Raw genomic sequence first — 19287 nt, 5'->3', positions numbered from 1 at the left:
AATTGAAGCTGCATGGATTTTGCTCGTAATTTTAAAATACTTCGTAATATACATTTATCATCAAACTTACATAACCAAGATACCATACCCTCTTCAGTATATTAATCAATACTAACTAAATCCAGAAAGGTGTTTATAATCAATATCGTCGAACATCATGATGGTATTCTAAGCAACCAGGTAGATTTCATCAAGAAAGTAGATGGTATTACAACGATACTTCGGTACCACGACAACTTCACCGAATCATCGACCCAGAATTTCTTAATTCAAAGGCTTCGTCTCCTTGAATTCTTGGTCTCGCGTCTCTTCGCCTCTTGAATTTCTCTCTTTCAATTTCTCACTCTCCTTAGTAAAGTACTCAAATCGCTTTCTCTCTCCTTTAAAAGCGCACCTCTTTACAATTAAAACCAACTTCTTTTTAAACTTTGAAATTCAAAATTTGTATTGTACACAAGGAGCCTACACCTCTGCTTTTTTTATTATACAACAGGACAACTTTTACGTATAATTACTTTTTAACCCCTTGGTAGAGTCCAACTTGGACTCAAGTAGGTAAAAACCAAGAAATTCTCGTGTGAATTCTTCCGTTCCCTTTTTGTTCACCCCAATACAATTAATTTTTTGTCATTTTCACAATTTTGGGATTGAGTGAAGGCGTGAAGCTGATAAGAGACAAAATTAAAGGGATCAAATTTTAGAGTAAAGTGATTATCCTTCTTATAATCAATTGAATAGCATAGGACGTATTTCCTTTTTTTTTACTGGATACCTTTCTATTATCACGCTTGTCAATGCTTATTTTAAACGATTAATATCTCTAATTATGAACACTGTAAAATTATAAAAAGTGGATATTAATAAAATATACATTGAAACGATTCAAACAAGATCCCACATGAATATGATTTATCGTATCCATAAACCACAAAACAAGTCAAAGCGTGTTCCGTGAATATTGTAAAAGTCAAATGGTGTCAACTAAAAAAACGGAGGAAGTATTATTTATCAAAGGGAGAAACCATTAAGAAAATTGAGCCGAACAAAAAGGAACAAATGAAAACTAGAAGGTTAGACAGGTATCTGGTAGCTGGTATGGCTTTAGATGAAGCGCGGTGTTGGAAGGCCATGAACCTGTGGGCCGTGGCTAGTCGCTGGGAGACAGAAAGAGTGGTATTTCTGGTAAAATTGGCTATTATTAGGCTATTAGCATGTGTTCAGCAACCAAATTTTATAATTCGTATATTAGAGTTTTATACTAAGAGCAGGCATTTGATAATATATTCAATATATAGGAGTTCAGATAGATTATGAACAATCAGACTAGATAGCATTTTGTCACAATGATCATTGTCATCAAGCACGATAACACACTGAAACATACTCGGCCATGAAAGCCATGGGGAAAAAGAATGATTTTTCATCTTGCTATAGAATCTTGTCATTAGCTCAAACAATCAAATTTACAGGAGCTTATACATCATTCCTTACAAGAGATTCTACATTTGGACCATACACAGAAGTTTCAACAAAGCCTGCATATCTAAACCTTGACACTGATAATAATGTACTAAACATCAAAATAAAGAGAAGCAACTCGAAACACTACTGCACTAGTATATTTACAGCAAAGCTACAAGTATTTGACTAAAAGTGTTCAAAATCTATGTTGCGTACTCCTATAAGACCTTCTAGCATGAGGCGTAACATGAATTCAAGTATGTTAATTAAAAAATGAAATATACACTGAATCAAAGATATACCTTGCCTCAAAGATTGCCTATAGCAGATATGCCTATGCACACAAATAATACTTCTTTTCTAAGTTCTTACAACTGCTGAAGCAAATACATCTGTCACAAGTAAAAGGGAGAAGTTAGTAGAGGAAACAAGAGTTTGGGTGCATATTTTAGATAAGCAACTTAAGAATGTTACAACCTTGAAGATCTCCTCTTTAGCAGTTGTAAGTAGTACTATCAGAAGTATTTACGAGTCAAACCGAGTACTACCCTCTTAGGTTTAAACCCATTTAACCCAACTATTAAATTGTGCAATCAGGAGAGCCATGCTCTACGTGCTCCTGTCCTGAATTCACTGCAATTAATGACATGTACTTAAACAAAAAATGATATGACACAAAAAAATAACTTCGCGATAATAACATAACACAACATAATTTTTCAATTCATTTTCAAACCTATGTTATGATTCCAGAAGCACAAAGAATGTTCTCACAGTCACAGGTGCACTTGAAAAATTTGAGCATTTAGAAACTAGGGATAACATTCCTAATGGTTGTACATAAAAATGCCACTTTTAAGTTGTATGTTTTATAGAATATAAATTAGGTCTTGAGGAGGAGATCTTGGCCACCTACAAGCAAAGACATTTTGGGACGTAACGTCCTTTGGGTTTGTAGATTGCCTAAACTCTTCTACTTATTGGGATTTTCCAGGCCCATTTCACCTTCTCCAACAGAATACTGAGATAGCATATAGTTTTCTAAGAACCCTAATTAATATGGAGTATGTAGTTAATGAGAGGTTTGTGCAAGGGATCAGCCCAAGCCTGGTATCCGTTTCACTTAGGCAAGAAGGCCCAAGAATACTAACAATTTGATGAGAAGGAAGTTGTTAAGAAATCTGTTTTGGGGAGAGGGTAAAGTAGTAATTCATGAATAAGTTAGTTACCGAGTTTGTTATTTTAATTCCTTTTGCTAGCTGCTTCTAGAGTTTGTTAGCTTGCTTCATTTTTGGGTATTAATAGGAGTTTGGGTCAAGGGGAATGCATGAAGAAATTAATTGAGAAGTTTGTTTTGGGAGCACCTTCCTCTCAAATGAAGGCTCTGTATTATTGAATACTCTGTCTGATAATACAACTACCCCTTAAGCTGCCATTTTCTATCTCTACCTAGCTTGCTTACTGTTTTCATATTAATCTCTAGCAGTTTGTTCCAAAACTAAGAGCTCAAATATAGTAATACTTGTAATAGATATAAGGTATCAAAACACTTGTAATTGCTCTTCTATAGTAATACTTGTATGTACAAAATTCTCTTTAAAGCTATCAAGTCCCTTAATTCAGCTACTCTTCCCACACACAAAGCATCACTGAAGCACAACTTAGTCACTAAATAATCAAGACTGGACTGAAGCAAGCAACATTAGTGTTCGAATAGCGATGAAAAACCAGCACATGATACATTGCTCAAATTGTTTTGGTAGATTTGGGGACATCTAATAAGAGACATACTTTGGGTGGAAGAGATGAATTTATTTCAAAATTATATGGTAGAATTTAGAACAGCTTTGTGAAATATATATACTACCTCCGATTTTTTTAGTTGCAACTTTGGAATATTTTATATCTCACAAATAATACCCCAAATTGTAACTATTAAAAATCGGAGGTAGTATATATATATATATATATATATATATATATATATATATATATATATATATATATATATATATATATATATATATATATATATATATATATATATATATATATATTTCTAGCTGAGTTTAGGGCTCTTGGATGGATAACATAAATGAGACAAATAGCAAGATATCAATCCAATTAGTATTTGTTTGGTTTATGATGTAGGGTACATGTGAATTTTGAAATTTTAATCCTGTCATCAACCAATCTATAGACGTATTGAAATCTAATGTACATCCCGCGTTAAAAAGATAGATCATAGATGAATGCATAACATACCCATTTAATAAAAAGAAATTATCCAGCTAGCTCACTAATTGGTGAACGGTCCATGACACCAGATGCTATCTTTGCGTTGCTCTGTAAGATTGGGTCAACATCAGGCAACTTGGGAATCTGCAGTAAGTACAACTACCCCGTAAGAAGATTGTAATAATCTTGTAAGAAAGCCCTAACACTAATCCCCAACAGACAACAATTTTTGTTGCCTAGAAATTAAATGTAGAGGAAATTGTTGGTAACTAGCAATATTCCTTTAAAAAGTAAAATACTTTAAGTTTCTAAATTATGCAAAATGCATACATACTTGTGCTAATAAATCAATTGTTCGTCGTAAGAGTCTTGCCAGATCACCCTCATCCATTGCACAATCCATCATGATTTCCCGCCAAGTTAGACCAGAGGCCCATGCTTCTACCATACCAGAAAATTGGCTATCCAAGCAGCAAGATATCTGCAGGGAGAGAATATAATAAATTATATGAGACATTACAGCATTATTCAAGACATCACAGCATTTTTCTTGTACCTAGATGATAAAACATGCATATTAAGCATCATTAAAATACCCAAAGGTAATGACTTAAACATTTCATTATTGTAGAATTGGTTAACAAATGCCATAGTGATGATAAATAAAGAGTACAACTAATCAAAACGGGCCAAAACAAAATTAGTAGTGCAATTAAGAAGAATTAGGAGAGTAATATTCCCAATTTTAAGATTGAGATGATGTTAGTAGATACCTGTACATCATGTTTGTCTTGAAGCTGCAATAGATAATTCCTCGGCTCCTCCAAATGGTTTATAACGTTAATCACAGTGGCAGAAGGCTCGTATATATAACTGCAGCCAGTAAAAAAAAATAGTGGTGAATAAAAAAGCATTGCATAATGAATTTATTATTGCAGGTTCAAATTAGAAGTTTATCTTACTTATGCATGAACTTGGAGCATATTTTTCACTTCACAATGGCTTCTTCAGCTCTATGTGAATTAGTTAAATTTGAAAAACGAAACCAAAGTCTATCAAAGGAGAATTTATTACAAGAAAAGTATTGATGGCTTATCTTTGCTAAATTATGTATTTGCAAAATTACACACTACTGGTACAAGCCTAAAAGAGTGTATAACCTAGGGAATGGAGAGAGGAGAAAGTATAAGCTACAATACAACGTTTCCTACAAAACTTTGCCACTAAACATGCACAATTATTGAATTCTTAAATTGACTTTCCTAACACTTTCTCACAAAACTTTGCAACTAAATACCTCATAAATATCAAAAGCGTTATCAAAAGCATACAAGGGTCAAACAAAAGCACTACATCAATCTTGCCAAAGCAAAACAAAATTAGCATTTAGAAAATCAACAAGGTACTACACCTGTTATTCTTCCATGGTCGGACTTTTATCCCTTCACAAACTAGGCTCCCACAGACAGCAGCTAGTTGTGCTGGCTGTAGGTCCAACAGTACTCTGTCTCGAAGAACCATTGCAAGCCAAAGTTCATTTTCTCCTCGCATCGCAGATGCAGTTTCTCCTAGAGGAAATATCACATTTGTATTGATATCTAATGCTCTTGTTTCATGAATCACATTGCTAATCTGGTGGAGCAAGAACACATACAACGTCAAATACTATCTACATAGTTGTAATAGTGACTAGAGCACTACAATACCCAAAACTAGTGAGGACACTGCCAAAGTAGGGTCTGAGAAGAGTGAGATTATTGTGGCCTTAATCAGGTGTTTCAGAAATAAGCAATTCAATCAGATGAATTGTAATCTTTCTGCAACAACCACCTTGTTTCCCCTAAAAAAATTGACCAAATATTAAATTTAATATTTTTATATTCATTATTACTTATTACGAGTATTAAATAGAAACATGGGCATCAGGCCCTGAAAAATAATAATTTCCACAATTTGTATTTAGGTTGGACCCAAACTAACATATCCCAAGTAGATTGGATCAAATTGGAGTTGGAGAAAATTAGAATTGGATTTGGAACCGAATAGATAAATAGAAGAAGATATCAAATCATGCTGAAAACAATGAAATTTACATTAACAGATATGCAAAAATCAAATAAATTTTTTGAAATATCTTCCTCCGTTTTATGGTTGAAAGACTATTAAATTTACACTACATCTAGCATACAATCTGTATTTTGGGTGACTCAAAAGTTTAAATATTTGCTCCTTTTTACACTCTCTTTATCTTACACCAACCTGCCCTTTCAAAGTATTCTTAAACTACGTGCCAAAAGTGAGAATAAAAAATAGAGGCAGTACATAAAATATACTTTGTATATATATAGGAATTGACTAAAATGAGAAATGAGAAAATGAGTAAACCACTCTGCCCTGAAACATGCATATACATCCCAAAAAAATAAAACCCAAATTTACTACAAAATGTAAGCAATGACCGTCTAGGCTTTTCTGGCCATTGTTTTCGTATTGTAGGAGGACATAACAGCTTTAGTTGGTTTTTCTTATACTACTAAAGAATCTTAAGGGAGGATTTCTAGATAATTGACAAGTGCCTGCTCATCCATAAATTACAAGTATTTTTTTACTTATTTGTAAATTAATTTGCACCCCATTATATATAATTTCACAGACTCTTCTCCAATACACAAGCAACATATTGAGTACCCAAAGACTGGCCACAGCTGAAATCCCAGTAAAATACAGGAGCCAATATGAAAAGAGAACAAGGCCGTTTCACAGTTTGCAATTAGAACCGGAGTTCAAACTATTGTAGCTCAAAATGAGAAATAAAGATGAACTATAGACCCCTTTGAAAAGTTCACTTAAAGAAATAAATATCAAGAGTGGCTGTCAGAAGACCAAAAGAAAACCAACCAGCTTTGGTAAAAAAAAAGAAGTTGGAGTTTAGAAAGAAATCTATGTAGCAAATTTAAAATTTTTTATACTCAATTTGAGGTGAGATATCTGCTTGAAAATGACAACAGTTAAAAAGGTAAGAACCAGATATATTTGAAATCTATATATGTATGTTAAGGAAGTAAGACGACTAAGAATCAGAGAATGTTCAGTTGTTGACTTATAAACCTCAGATTGTCAAGATCATCTTTGGAGGCATTACCTGCAAAAACTCTTTCCATCCCGAGGGTTCAATTCTCTCAATTCGATCAACCAAGCGTTTCTCTCTGGTCTTCAGGCGCCTAATCTTTCCCACAGTTAACTTTGCCATATCCAAAATCTTCTTGTATTCTCTGAAGCCTTCTGCACGGGTAATCTTTCTCTTCAAGTGCGAAACTTTGTTTCTTTGTTTTCTATAGCATTCCACCGCCTCAAGTTGAGTTGGTGACATGTGTGATGCCTAACACAAGAGTAGAAGACACGTGATATACTTTTAGGGCACATTGAAGCTCAAAAAAACAAAATGCCACAATGAGTGACAAATACCAAATAGGTAAATGACAGTGAAGAAAGGAGGAAACAAATTTGAAAGAGACTATCAGCCAAAATAATATATAACCTTGTCTTCTTCAGACAGGCTACTCAACATAGGAACATTTAAACTCCAAGACCACGTCTCCAGGGATCCTTCCATATGCCATAAATTTCCCAATTCAGAATCAACAAACCTTGCCCATTCCATTCCTTCCTTATCAAGAAGCGTGGTCAAAATATCTCGTGGTAAACTATCACCTTCATTCAAAGCCATGTTTGGAAAACCTGTTCTGTATACTGCTTTGATCCACTTTTCAGTGAAAAGATACCAAGAATTATCTGAACCAAGAGCCACATGATAAGATGGCTCAAAACATGGCAGCCTTCCAGAAGCATCACTACTTGTCTCTGCTTCTGCCATGTTCAGCTTAAACGAAACATCATTCTGCACCTGATAGCCAAAAAAAATAAAAGAAAAAGAACAATTTAAAAATTCATACAATTTGGTGTCAAGAGCAATAGATACAAACAGAAGCTAGTTCACGAATCAGCATGCCACTCAATTTCTTATTTATCAGTTCTATGAAATACACATCATTAATTTTTACCATCAACTACTCAAAGCTGAACCAAAGATAAGATATGCAGTAAAATATTCTTGAGATTAATTGAGCTTTTGACTTGTACTGATAAAGAGAATTCTTGTATTCCCAGAAGTAGGTAAGAGAAAGCCCATAGCAATTATTGATATGTTACAAGAGGACTTTGTACATATATGAAGAGAGCTTGAGGCATTTTCTGCTAGGGTTGTACAATAAGGAAATGCCGATGATTTGGTGTTGTTTGCACACACACTTCCTAAGACATAGTAGAATGAGATAGATATGCATAAACATGTGCAACTCATTAAGCCATCATGCAAACGATTAGACCTAAACTTCAGGTTCTACATCTTAGTCTGTTAGTCATGAAAATGGGAATCAATAAAGCACGACATTACGATGAAGCATCCCTTCCTTCAAATGGTTTCTAAAAGTAAGGTATGCAGCAAAGGTTTCTATACTAGATGAAAATTTTTATAGATATACATAGAAAATTAATAGCAATCAGCTACATAGAAAATTTTGTAAGTATTGCCATGGAAGTAAACTCTGGGAGGTGACAATTTGACATATGTACATGACTAATAGATGGCATGCCTCACAATATTTGTGCCTTTTAACACAACAGCATTTCAAAGTGGCTTCTAGCCTTCTGCAGGAGAAAGCTAAACATGTTGGAGCAAGGAAACCCACCTCAAACATACTGTATATATCTAATACAGAGAAAATAAGAGCAAGAAAGAGTGACTACAAGAATTGCACACTCACAAGGTTCTTTACTTTTGACCCGTCAAGTGACTGAACCTCTGCCAGGTATACTGCAACGATTGAGTGCTCAATACCATCGGCATCCTTGTATCCTAGACACAGAAAAGGTAAGTTTCCATCTCCCAACTCCTTCAATAAAGGTTTAAAAGAAGACATCCTCTCCAATTCCATCCTTCGTCGAAATTCAACTCGGAGTTGTTTTTCTACCTGGGAGATACAAGGACATATTTTAGAGCTTACTACACATCAAAATGCATGTTATAGGGTCCTGGAGCATTAATTACCAAACACTGCAATTTATTCAGCTCAAGAAGAGAGCACTAGCAAAGGAAACAAATATTATTGAGATCAATCCCTACAATTGCAAATCCTGATTTCCAAATAAACATCACATTAACCAAGCAAATAGATTTATATCCTCTATTCCACACTATTTTTAGTTGTCCAAAATTCAGAACTTTTCTTCGCGTAAATTTGAAAACACAAGGTAGTTTCCAAAACACTAGCTTCCATAACAAGCAAGGTCTTGGGCTTTGTTTCCAAAACACTACCTTGGGAGAAATGTAATGTAAATTTGAAAACACAAGGTAGTTTCCAAAACACTAGCCCAAGACCAAGCCCAAGGTAATGCTTGCTTGCGTAAATACCTTGGGCTTGTGTTTCCAAAACACTAGCTTCCATGGTTATAGACGTTATCCTGTTTGTCCTTGACATATTTGGCATACTCGATATAAATTACTTTTTCAACAACTAATACCTAAAAGTGCAGCAACAGATGCAAGAAGTCAATTAGATAAGCAGATAACAGTTCCTACTCCCTGAAAGAGAAGAGGAAAAAAAAGGATTTCCTAAAAGGTCTAAAGTTCTAAGAACAAAACTTAAGAAATACTGCAACCAAATTTCGTTAGTTTAACTACCAGGAGAGAGGTATGGAGGACGACCTACCCTTAATTCTTCCTGCAAACCAGTAATCTCTTGGTATGCTGATCCAGACAACAACTTCCTGATTTTCATATCAAACGCATCATCACTGACTTCTGCTGTTAATAACTCTATTTCTTTCTTAATTCTTGCAAGCTCCTCTTTTGAAGCAAGCATTACATTACTCCCAAGGTAGTTTCCAAAACTTTGCTCAACTAATTTCCTTGCTTCTTCCAAAGTTCGTCCTACTTCAGAAACCTTGATGCCATCCACTTCATTTGATCGCCGGGTAACTTTTGCGCCCTATGAAAAACTCAACTTGGGTAATTATTGATCATATAGAGTAGGTAGCTAGAGTGTAAGAGATGATAGTAGGAGCATACCCCAAGAAGGTTCAAAACCATTCCATATGAAGCTGTAAACTGTGAAACAAGAGGCTCCACGCTAGAAAATAGAAGCTCACAGCATTCTTCAGCACCTTCAAAGGGACTCTGAACAAGTACTACATGACCCTTTTCATCTATACCTCGACGTCCAGCACGGCCTGCCATCTGAAGCAACTCATTGGACCTTAGCTGGATACGTCCAGCTTCACTCCTTTTGCTGAGAGAAGCAATAACAGCTGTCCTTGCAGGCATATTGATCCCTGCAGCAAGAGTTTCCGTGGCAAAAACAACCTTAATGAGGCCCCGCTGAAAAAGCTCCTCAATGAATGATTTCCACAGGGGAAGACAGCCAGCATGATGTGCAGCAAGACCCCGACGCAGGCCCTTTACAGCAGGTTCTCTGACAGCATCAGGATACTGAATACGGAACCGCTTCAGGGCCAGTTCCACTTCAGCCTTCTCACAATCGTCCAGAAGCTTGGAACCTTCAAGGTATTGAACAGCAGCATCGCAACCTTTTCGGCTAAAAATAAACCATATTGCAGGCAGCATATCTCTTCCTTTAAGATGTTCCAATGTATCTTCAACTTTAGGAACCTAAAGCATGAAGAATATCTCATGTTATCTCATTATATATTGAATCAGACAATCAGAGAAGGAAAAAAAAAAAAAAAAGCTAAGCTGCAAAGCTAGCATTTAAGAAGTCAGCCACATGGATAACAATGATGATTACAGGGGCATACAAGTGAACGTCGTATCGTGTTTATGTCATTTTTTGACAGAGATGACTGTCTAGACGATCTACCATACTCCTCATATATCAAATCACTGTCATCTTTACGTCTTCTGGAATTCTTACGTCTAGATCCCTCATCATTGTGAGAATTCTCTCCTGAAGCATATAGACGTAGATAGCTGACTGAAACTTTCCTGTTTCAAGGCACAACACAGTAGGAGACAGTTAGGGTCACAACCAGATGCCAAATCTAATTGCATTGGCAAAAGAATCAGATAATTGCATGAAGAAAACGCGAATCAGGGAGAAATTGAAATAAGAATTGTGATTCAGGTAGTTTCCAGATGCTCAAAAAGACACGTTTTACATGAAGTCTAGCAGTCATATAAAGCATGTTGGGTAGCTCTTATGCTTTAACCTTTTCCTTAAATTGAATGAAAAGTATGCAATTGCATATTGACAACGATAATTAACATATATTAGCTTCTTTATAATGATATAAATATGACTATTCAAATTGCTGCTCATAATATAAAAATATAATAATGCGAAACATTTACTACCTGTTCATACTGGTTCCTTTCTCATCAAGAAGAGGAAGCAAAGAGGTCTTCGTAGAAAAAAGCCACGTCAATGGTACAGGACGTTTTGATGATGTTATTAATTCTGTTTTGCCATGAATCTAAACATAAACAAAAGGATATCAGGTTAGATTGCATTTTTACTAAATAAATTGCATCGTCTGAGTTTTTTTTTTCCCTGTTTTTCGTTAAGTTAGGTATGCAGTGTGCATTTGCTCATCCAGAATCTTTGAGTGTTAGTTAAAAAAAAAGGGTTAGTTTTGCTTCAATCAATTAAGTGAAAGTGATAGTGAAAGGTGTGTAACTAAACAAGCCACAAAAAAATGTCATGCTTTGGTTCAAGCTCATCCAAAAAAGTAATACTTGTACTTCGTATAATGTTTTAACCAGGGCAGAGTTGCATACTTCCTTCGTTCTTTTTCAATCGCAACGTTTGGAATCTTACACTATTCAAAAATATTCCTTTGACTGTCCGTTGTGAGTTACTGTACACGTTAGGCAAAATATAGTTTGGTGAGATTTTGTTAAATTTGTCTCGATATAAAATATCAACTAAAGATATTAATAATACAAAATGTGCATTGGCAAACATGAAACTTTAAATATTGGAATTTGAAAAAAAAAAAAAAAAAAAAAAAAAGAGGAAGTACGTTTTAAAGTATTCCTTCAAACCTGTGCAAAGCAAAGCAGTAAGACTTGTATGGGTGTAAGATGTCAATCTGAGGAAAAGTACTTTTAAGTAATGCTACCGACTATTATGTTAGCAATATTTAATTTTGCATCAACAGTACCTGTCCAATCCAACCAGCTAGCTCATCTGGATTTGCAACGGTTGCTGACAGACAAATAAGCTGAACTTCTTTTGGGCAATAGATGACCTAATGAGCCCAAAGAAAATAGTTAGTGGGTACTGGAAAAAACTAAAAAAAGAAATGTGAGAAAAACTCGCAAGGAGAAAAATAAGAGGAAAAAACCAACATACTGTCTCCTCCCAAACAGTACCACGAGACGTATCACTTAGATAATGTACTTCATCCAAAACAATTACATCAACATCAAAAAGCCCACTACCAGAAGAAACCACTCCAACACTGCGTAAAAATACATAAAATCATAATAAGAGACATAAAGTTGCAAATCATCAGGAACTCATAAATCTATAGCACCAAGACTAAAGCCAGGCAATCGGAATAATTAAGTCACATTCATAGTACTTGGGACCAGTATTCTATTACCATATTTTAACACACACACACATACACAGCCCTTAAACCATAATAAAGTCAAAGTAGACAAATGCTTGGGAACTAAGTCAAAGTAAATCACATCATTTATCAGCGGACAAAAGAATGAAATATTGATGGTGATTACAAAGTCTCATAAATAAAATCACAAGAAAGATACGTCACTCAAAATTCTTCATTCTAAACGTTGGTTATAGGGGTTATGCCAAGATACATGACACTTCAATTCTTCAAATGAGACCCATTTCACCAACATTATGAGTCCTGAATCCTAAACATACCAAGTTTGACCCCCATGCATACGTTTTCTAAGGCAAGAACATTGAGGTTGGATCTGTGAACATACAAGGGACATCTAAAGATCAGCACACACACCCCCCCCCCCACCCCCCAAAAAAATGATAATCTCTATCAACTTTTTGCATTATTAATTAAGATTCCTATCAATTTCCATGGGCAAGGTAGTTGCTCGAATATTGATTGGTAGAATAAAGTGATTCTAGGGCATATCTAAGGAAAACACGAGGCAAGGTTTCCAAAGGAGCTTCATAAACTATTTGACTTGACTAGCTTCAGCACATGTGTCAGCATAATTTAAATAAATGCAAATTAATGATTGTACACTGTTCACAAAAAATACAAAATGGGGGGAAAAAAAATAAAAAAGCTAAAACAAATTATCAAATAATCTATAGGCTAAAGTGAATACCCATAGAAATGAGATTGAAACTGCGGGAAAGTGTCATCTTTCATAGTTAGTTCCACAAAGAATACAGAACCTAAAAAAACCTTGAAGAGTTCTGATTTTTCATAGCATTCAGCAGCTTGGTGAATATAAGCCAGCAACTACCACACTACATCATACTACTAAATCATTAACTACCACCACCAATACGCTGAAGGCTGTTTAAAGTTTTTGTCCATCACAGAACATGGAGACAATGATGACAGTATTAGGTGTTACTCTTTATCATATAAAAATCATACAGAGTAACCTTTTCTCCTATATACAATTCGCCACTCCCTTGACTCTATTACAGCTCAATAGCTCGTCTCTTTTATGTCTTTCATGAATAAATAGCGACCCTCACCCCTTATAAATGCCTTCAATTCTCAGTTCCCCTTATGCCACTAACTCTCTATAACAATATCCATTTGTACCAAAATACCCAATTCCTTCACCCTCTTCTCCTGTATTGATTTTCAGGGACTTGGTTCCAGTATTTAGGGATTTGGTCCAAGTCCTCCATGTCAGCACTCCAATATGATTTGCTATCTCCTTATACTTCTTTCGTTCTTTATTAGTTTACACGTGTCTTTTATCAAGTTTGTCAATGCACAAATTAAATCATTAATATTATCATAAGTTAAATAACAAAAAGTTGATATTTTGGCAATACACTTTGAGATGAATCTACAAGATCCCAGAATTTTTATTTTATTTTCTTTTTTTATCAATAGTTCCAAATAGTGGCAAAATTCAAACCTGTCAATTTAAAAAGAACATAGGAAGTGTATAACTATGTATATCCTTATTCATCCTAAATCCCTTAGCTATTCTATTTTCCCCCTCTCTCCTTTTATGTAGATCAATCCTTAAGACGTTTCTCCATATGTTGCCAGACATCATCACAGCTAGTGGACACTTCTTATTCTTCTAACTTTACACCCATCAATACTATTCACTTATGTAATGCTTGTATTTTCTTCTTTTTTGTTTGTATGCTAATGTGTATTTTTTTTATTCCCATGATATCTTATAGTTATTTCCTGTGTTGCTCATATGAGTAAATGACCACCAACTTCTGTCTACCTCACCGGTTCCCTAGAGAACTTCCTCCAAATTATTTGCTTATTCTTTGATACTTCACCTATTTTATCTTCTACTGTTCCACGATCCATTCTTTTGATTACATGATATGAGACAACTTACAATCTGCATACATCGGATCACCAATGATAGCTTCATATTGGCATAAAGAGTCTAAAAACAATTCCAAAAAAAATCAATTACCCTATCTCATCACCTCTAAATCCGCTCATAGCTCAACACTATTTACACTTTACAAAATACAACCTCTATTTCATATTATGTGAAACATTTACTAAAAACAGTATGTGCAACAAATGTTTTCTTTCTTGTTTGGTTAGTCATCTCTCTCTCTCTCTCTCTCTCCATCACATGCATTTCTCTCAATCTTTCTCTTCATTACATGCATCTATATCTTTATCTCTCCATCAAACACTCACAAACAAATTTTGCTAATGTTTCCTACAAACACATGTGTTGCAAACTCTCTCCATCTAACACTCACAAACAAATTTTGCCTATGTTTCCGTATGAAGACATTTGTTGCAAATAATATGATATAGAGTTACTATAAACTTATATCATTTATGTTGTAAAAGGAAAAAATAATAATAAAAAACTTATATTATTTATAGTACCCATTAAGTAGGTGGTAATGAATGGTCATGAAATAAGTTTGTTAAGAAAATCTCATGCAATCTTATGGTAATGTTAGTACCTCTACAAGTATGCAAATTACATACAAATTCATTACCATTATTGCATTGAATTAATTTCTTACACAACACATTGCTGATGAATTAAGTGTTGTATACACATCCTTGGAAAGTTGGAAATGGCTACGAAGTATAATATACTAGGTAGACATGAGATGATTTGCATTTCCTAGGAATTTAAGTATAAAGCATAATTTGCAAGGAATGAATCAGCCACGTCCCAGTTCCCATTCCTCAAAAAAAAAAAAAAAAAAAAAAACCGTCCCAGTTCCCATGTTCTAGCTAAGTTGTGTCAAGAAACACCTCAAATAATTACTTCCTCTACATTTTATAAACCCATGTAAGTTTGTGAGCTTATGTATTTCAAAGTGACCAACTAATTTACACAAATCTATTATCAAACATATTCCGAAAGTTCCATTGTCGTAATCAAAAGTATAATATAGAGTTAAAAAAAAAATATACCTTTGATACAACATATTTCGCAAAATTTCCGTTGTCATAATCAAAACTTGAGCATCTTTGTTAATAGCAGAATCTCCCGTCAAAAGGCCAACATTACTCTCACCAAATGCATCCCTAAAAAGCACCAAAAAACAAGAAAACATATACACACAACCACTATTAAATTTGACTTATCAAATACAAATTAGACCAAAATTTAACAAATCATCAAATACAATGCAGGAGTATTACCTGAACTCCCGAAATTTTTGATTTGACAATGCTTTAAGCGGTGTAGTATATAACAACCGCTTTCCTTTTGCCACTGTCGCCACCGCCGCCGCCTCGGCTATCAACGTCTTGCCACTACTTGTTGGTGCCGAGACTACAACTGACGAACCTCTCAAAAATGCTTTAATAGCCAGTCTCTGAACTCATTTACAGAAAACAATTCAAATTATCAACAAACATATAACATACAAAAACACATCAAATATGAACATGTAATTTACAATTAATCAGAAAATTGAATTAAAATTAACCTGGAATTTATCAATACGAAAATCATATATAGAAGCGAGTTCATCGGCGTCAATGATATCAGCGCCAAACTCTCTGACTTCATTACACAACTTCTGAACTCTCTGCAACTTAGAATCATTGCTACTCCAAAACGACGCGTTTAACTCCTCGTCCTGAGTCTCAAGACTGTCACCTTCGTCGTCTTCCTCCAGCTCGCCGGAAACCTCCGCAACGTCGGAAGAAACGGATACGACGTCGTATTCATCGGTAGCTTCATCGTCTTCGTCGTCGAAATCATCTTCGTCGGCGTCGGAAAGTTGATTTTCGACGGAGGAGAGAGGATTTGGGGATGTAAAAAGGGGGCGAAATCGGAAATTGGGAGGTAATTTGGGGGAATGAAACCCTAATTTTGGGAATTGGATGAGAGAAGGAGAGAGAAGAGTGAAGGAGGAGAGAGAAAGTGGAGAGAAGGAAGAAGGAATTTGGAGGAGTATGTTCATGGCGCGAGAGCTGTTGCTTAAGCTCTCTTCCTGTGTTTCTCTTTTCTAACACGCCGCTCAAATTCAATCTCATTTTCACAAATTATCGTCTTTTTTACGTAAAAGATATTTTTGCGAAGCGACGTCGTTTTAAGTGAGAATTGAGATGGTTTGTAATACTAAGGCCCTATTCTTTTGAGCTTCTGGGCAGAATAGAGCAGAACAGATTAAATTTTAGCCGAGCAGAGCAGATTTCTTTTGAGCAGAACCGAGCCGAGCAGAGCAAATTTCAACATTATTATTAATACTATTATTAATGGTGTTATTATTAATACTTTTATTAATTTTACTATTATTAATGTTGTTTTTATTATTATTATTATTATTATTATTATTATTATTATTATTATTATTACTATTGGTAATATTATTATTATTATTATTATTATTATTATTATTTATTATTATTATTATTATTATTATTATTATTATTATTATTATCAATGTTGTTGTTGTTGTTGTTATTATTATTATTATTATTATTATTATAAATAAATGTGTATCATATTTAACATATGTTAATAGTAGAAAGATAAAACAGTACAACTTAATATTTTCAAATGACTACAACCGCATATCAAAATAGGAATATAATTATATTAGCGTCTAACATCGTGCATAATTAACCATCCACTTCCATATGATTGGCATTCTCATCATCTTCATTGTTGCTTTGATCTTGGTTGTTATCACCGTCATTGTCGCTTTCCGATCGGTTAGCCCTCCAAATTCGAAGTGCTATATCATGTCTCACTATGTCTATACTATCTTTGCGCCATTGTGCAAACATAGTTAAATCTGCAGCTCCTATATTATTTTTCATATTAACAATTAACACCATTATTTTAATTTGTCTTTATTATTATAACAATTATTATAATTATATAATTATTTATAATAATAATAGCAACGCATTCCTTTAATTGAAATTAGTACATAGTAACGTAGAAAATGTGGCTAGTACATAATAAAATTAGTACATAATAAAATTATAAAATATTACAAGTTCATTACCTTCTACTATATGATAATTTTAATACTTCTAGGTCTCTTTTAAAATATTTGTAGGGAATAATAATAATTTTCCTAACAACAACAACAACAACAACAACAACAATAATAATAATAATAAATAATTTATAATTTATAATCAAAATAATTAATAATAATAACAAAAATTAATAATAATAATAATAATAATAATACCAACAATAATATTAATCATAAAAATAATAATAAAACATTAATATTGATTGAAATTAAAGGTAGAATATTGAAATAATTGAAATAGAGCAGAGCAGAGCAGATTTCTTTTGAGCAGAGCAGAGCAGATTTCTTTTGAGCAGAGCAGAGCAGATTCGATTTGAGCAGAGCATAGCAGAGCAGCTCTAAATAACGGGGTCTAAGATTATTGGTGTTAATTGAGTTGAGTAGCTCGCGAGCAACTCGAACTTGATTCGGTCAACGCTCGGTCAAACTTCGACTCAAGACGTTAACAAGCACGAGTTGAGCAAGCTATAACTTGACTCGATAAGTTCGTGAGCAACTCGATAATATATTTTATTAATATAGAATTTACAAACAAAGTTATCATGTTTAAACAAATTTGACACTTTTTTTTTTTGACAAGTTAATTTATATTATCAAAAAAGAAAGAGTAAATCTTTAATAATAAATATATATAAAAAAATAAACAATATAAATTGAACAAAACAAGATAAAGGCATATAATTATAGAAGACCAAAACTTTAACGAGCATATTGTAAGCTACTCGATTCGAAACTTTAATGATCAAGAGTCAAGCAGTTTTATTGGCTCAAAACTTTAGCTCGCACGAGTTGAGCACGTGTAAAAAGTTTTCAAGTCGAGTCGAACACCCATTAGCTCGTGATCAGCTCGCTCGATAAGCATCCTAACTAGGATTTTTGTAAGTGGATATTTGGTTGATAACAAGGTTTCAATCTTTGAAAAATGTACACAAGTACACAACTAATAGAAGTAAGATTTCTTCTTACGAACAAAAGCTTTGACAAATCAAACTCTATCTAGTTATAACCATTCTTTATTGTCCCTTCGATCAATTCTTCTTCTTCTTTTTTTTTTTTTGACAATGAGTACTTCATAAATAAAAGGCAAATTACAACCTAACATATCTAAAACAGAGTTAAGCATAATACAAGGACTTAACATTTGACATTTTTCAGCGTTAAGGACCTGTGACTTTTTTTTTCACCTTTAAGGACTTAACATTAACTTTCCGGTGATAATTTAAAACAACTAACCCAAGGTGAGTTAATCTTTGGTTAAATATTTTTTTTTTTCTTTTTCCTGATTGAACTTTCTCACTTATTATTTTATTATCTCCAATAAAAAGCATTTTGGCGCAAACTTCTTCCCTGTTCTAGAAGCGGTGCTACAGTTTGGCTAGGGGATTGATGAAGGCGATTTTGGGTAAATTCACGAAATTTTGACCCGATTCTAGGTAAAGTTGCAAGGTACGCCCGTTTTTCATATATTCGTGTATTTATTTTGTGAATAATGCAAAAGAAATTCGTGGGTTTGTTAGGGTTTAGGGTTTTGACGAGAATGATTTTGATCAAGTGATTATTTTTGCTAAATTTGATATTGTTGTTTATGAAATTGTTGGTTGTTGTCTAGATGTTGTGATTTGAATTGTCTGTGTATGACGACTTGGAAGGAATTGACGAACCCAGACCCTAATCTATGTTAGCAGTAAACTTGTGAAAACAGGGGTAGTATATACGGTGTTTGGAATTTGGTATATTGGCTCAAACAGAATTAAAATAAAGAGCAGCAATTGAGCAAGGCAAAAACACTTAAGAAAAAACTTTAATAAAATATATT

The 19287-nt window shown here is 34.0% G+C and overlaps 1 protein-coding gene across 3 annotated transcripts; it reads right to left on the bottom strand.

Moving 5' to 3' along the window:
* Positions 1-1400: 1400 nt before the first annotated feature.
* On the bottom strand, positions 1401-16449 carry LOC110713840 (DExH-box ATP-dependent RNA helicase DExH15 chloroplastic-like). Of its 3 annotated transcripts, none has more exons than XR_002510078.1 (18): positions 15903-16449; positions 15613-15788; positions 15382-15495; positions 12129-12237; positions 11938-12024; positions 11129-11247; positions 10573-10759; positions 9827-10426; positions 9468-9746; positions 8523-8729; positions 7238-7603; positions 6842-7078; positions 5111-5331; positions 4473-4572; positions 4034-4180; positions 3727-3843; positions 1939-2094; positions 1401-1853 (listed from the first exon to the last, which is right to left on the bottom strand). XR_002510078.1 is itself a non-coding variant. In XM_021892275.1 (17 exons), the coding sequence occupies exons 1-16, from the start codon at positions 16380-16382 to the stop codon at positions 3745-3747; spliced, it is 3528 nt and encodes a 1175-aa protein (XP_021747967.1). In that variant the 5' UTR covers positions 16383-16449; the 3' UTR covers positions 1401-1853; positions 3727-3744. The 3 variants fall into 3 exon arrangements, 1 of the variants encoding a protein (XP_021747967.1); XR_002510079.1 differs by having other exon boundaries at positions 1939-2085; XM_021892275.1 differs by lacking the exon at positions 1939-2094.
* Positions 16450-19287: the final 2838 nt, after the last annotated feature.

The sequence above is a fragment of the Chenopodium quinoa genome, unplaced genomic scaffold (genome assembly GCF_001683475.1).
Source record: "Chenopodium quinoa cultivar QQ74 unplaced genomic scaffold, ASM168347v1, whole genome shotgun sequence".
Classification (NCBI taxonomy): domain Eukaryota; kingdom Viridiplantae; phylum Streptophyta; class Magnoliopsida; order Caryophyllales; family Amaranthaceae; genus Chenopodium; species Chenopodium quinoa.
The sequence above is the reverse complement of the archived record's forward strand: the minus strand, read 5'-3'. Positions and strand labels throughout refer to the sequence as shown.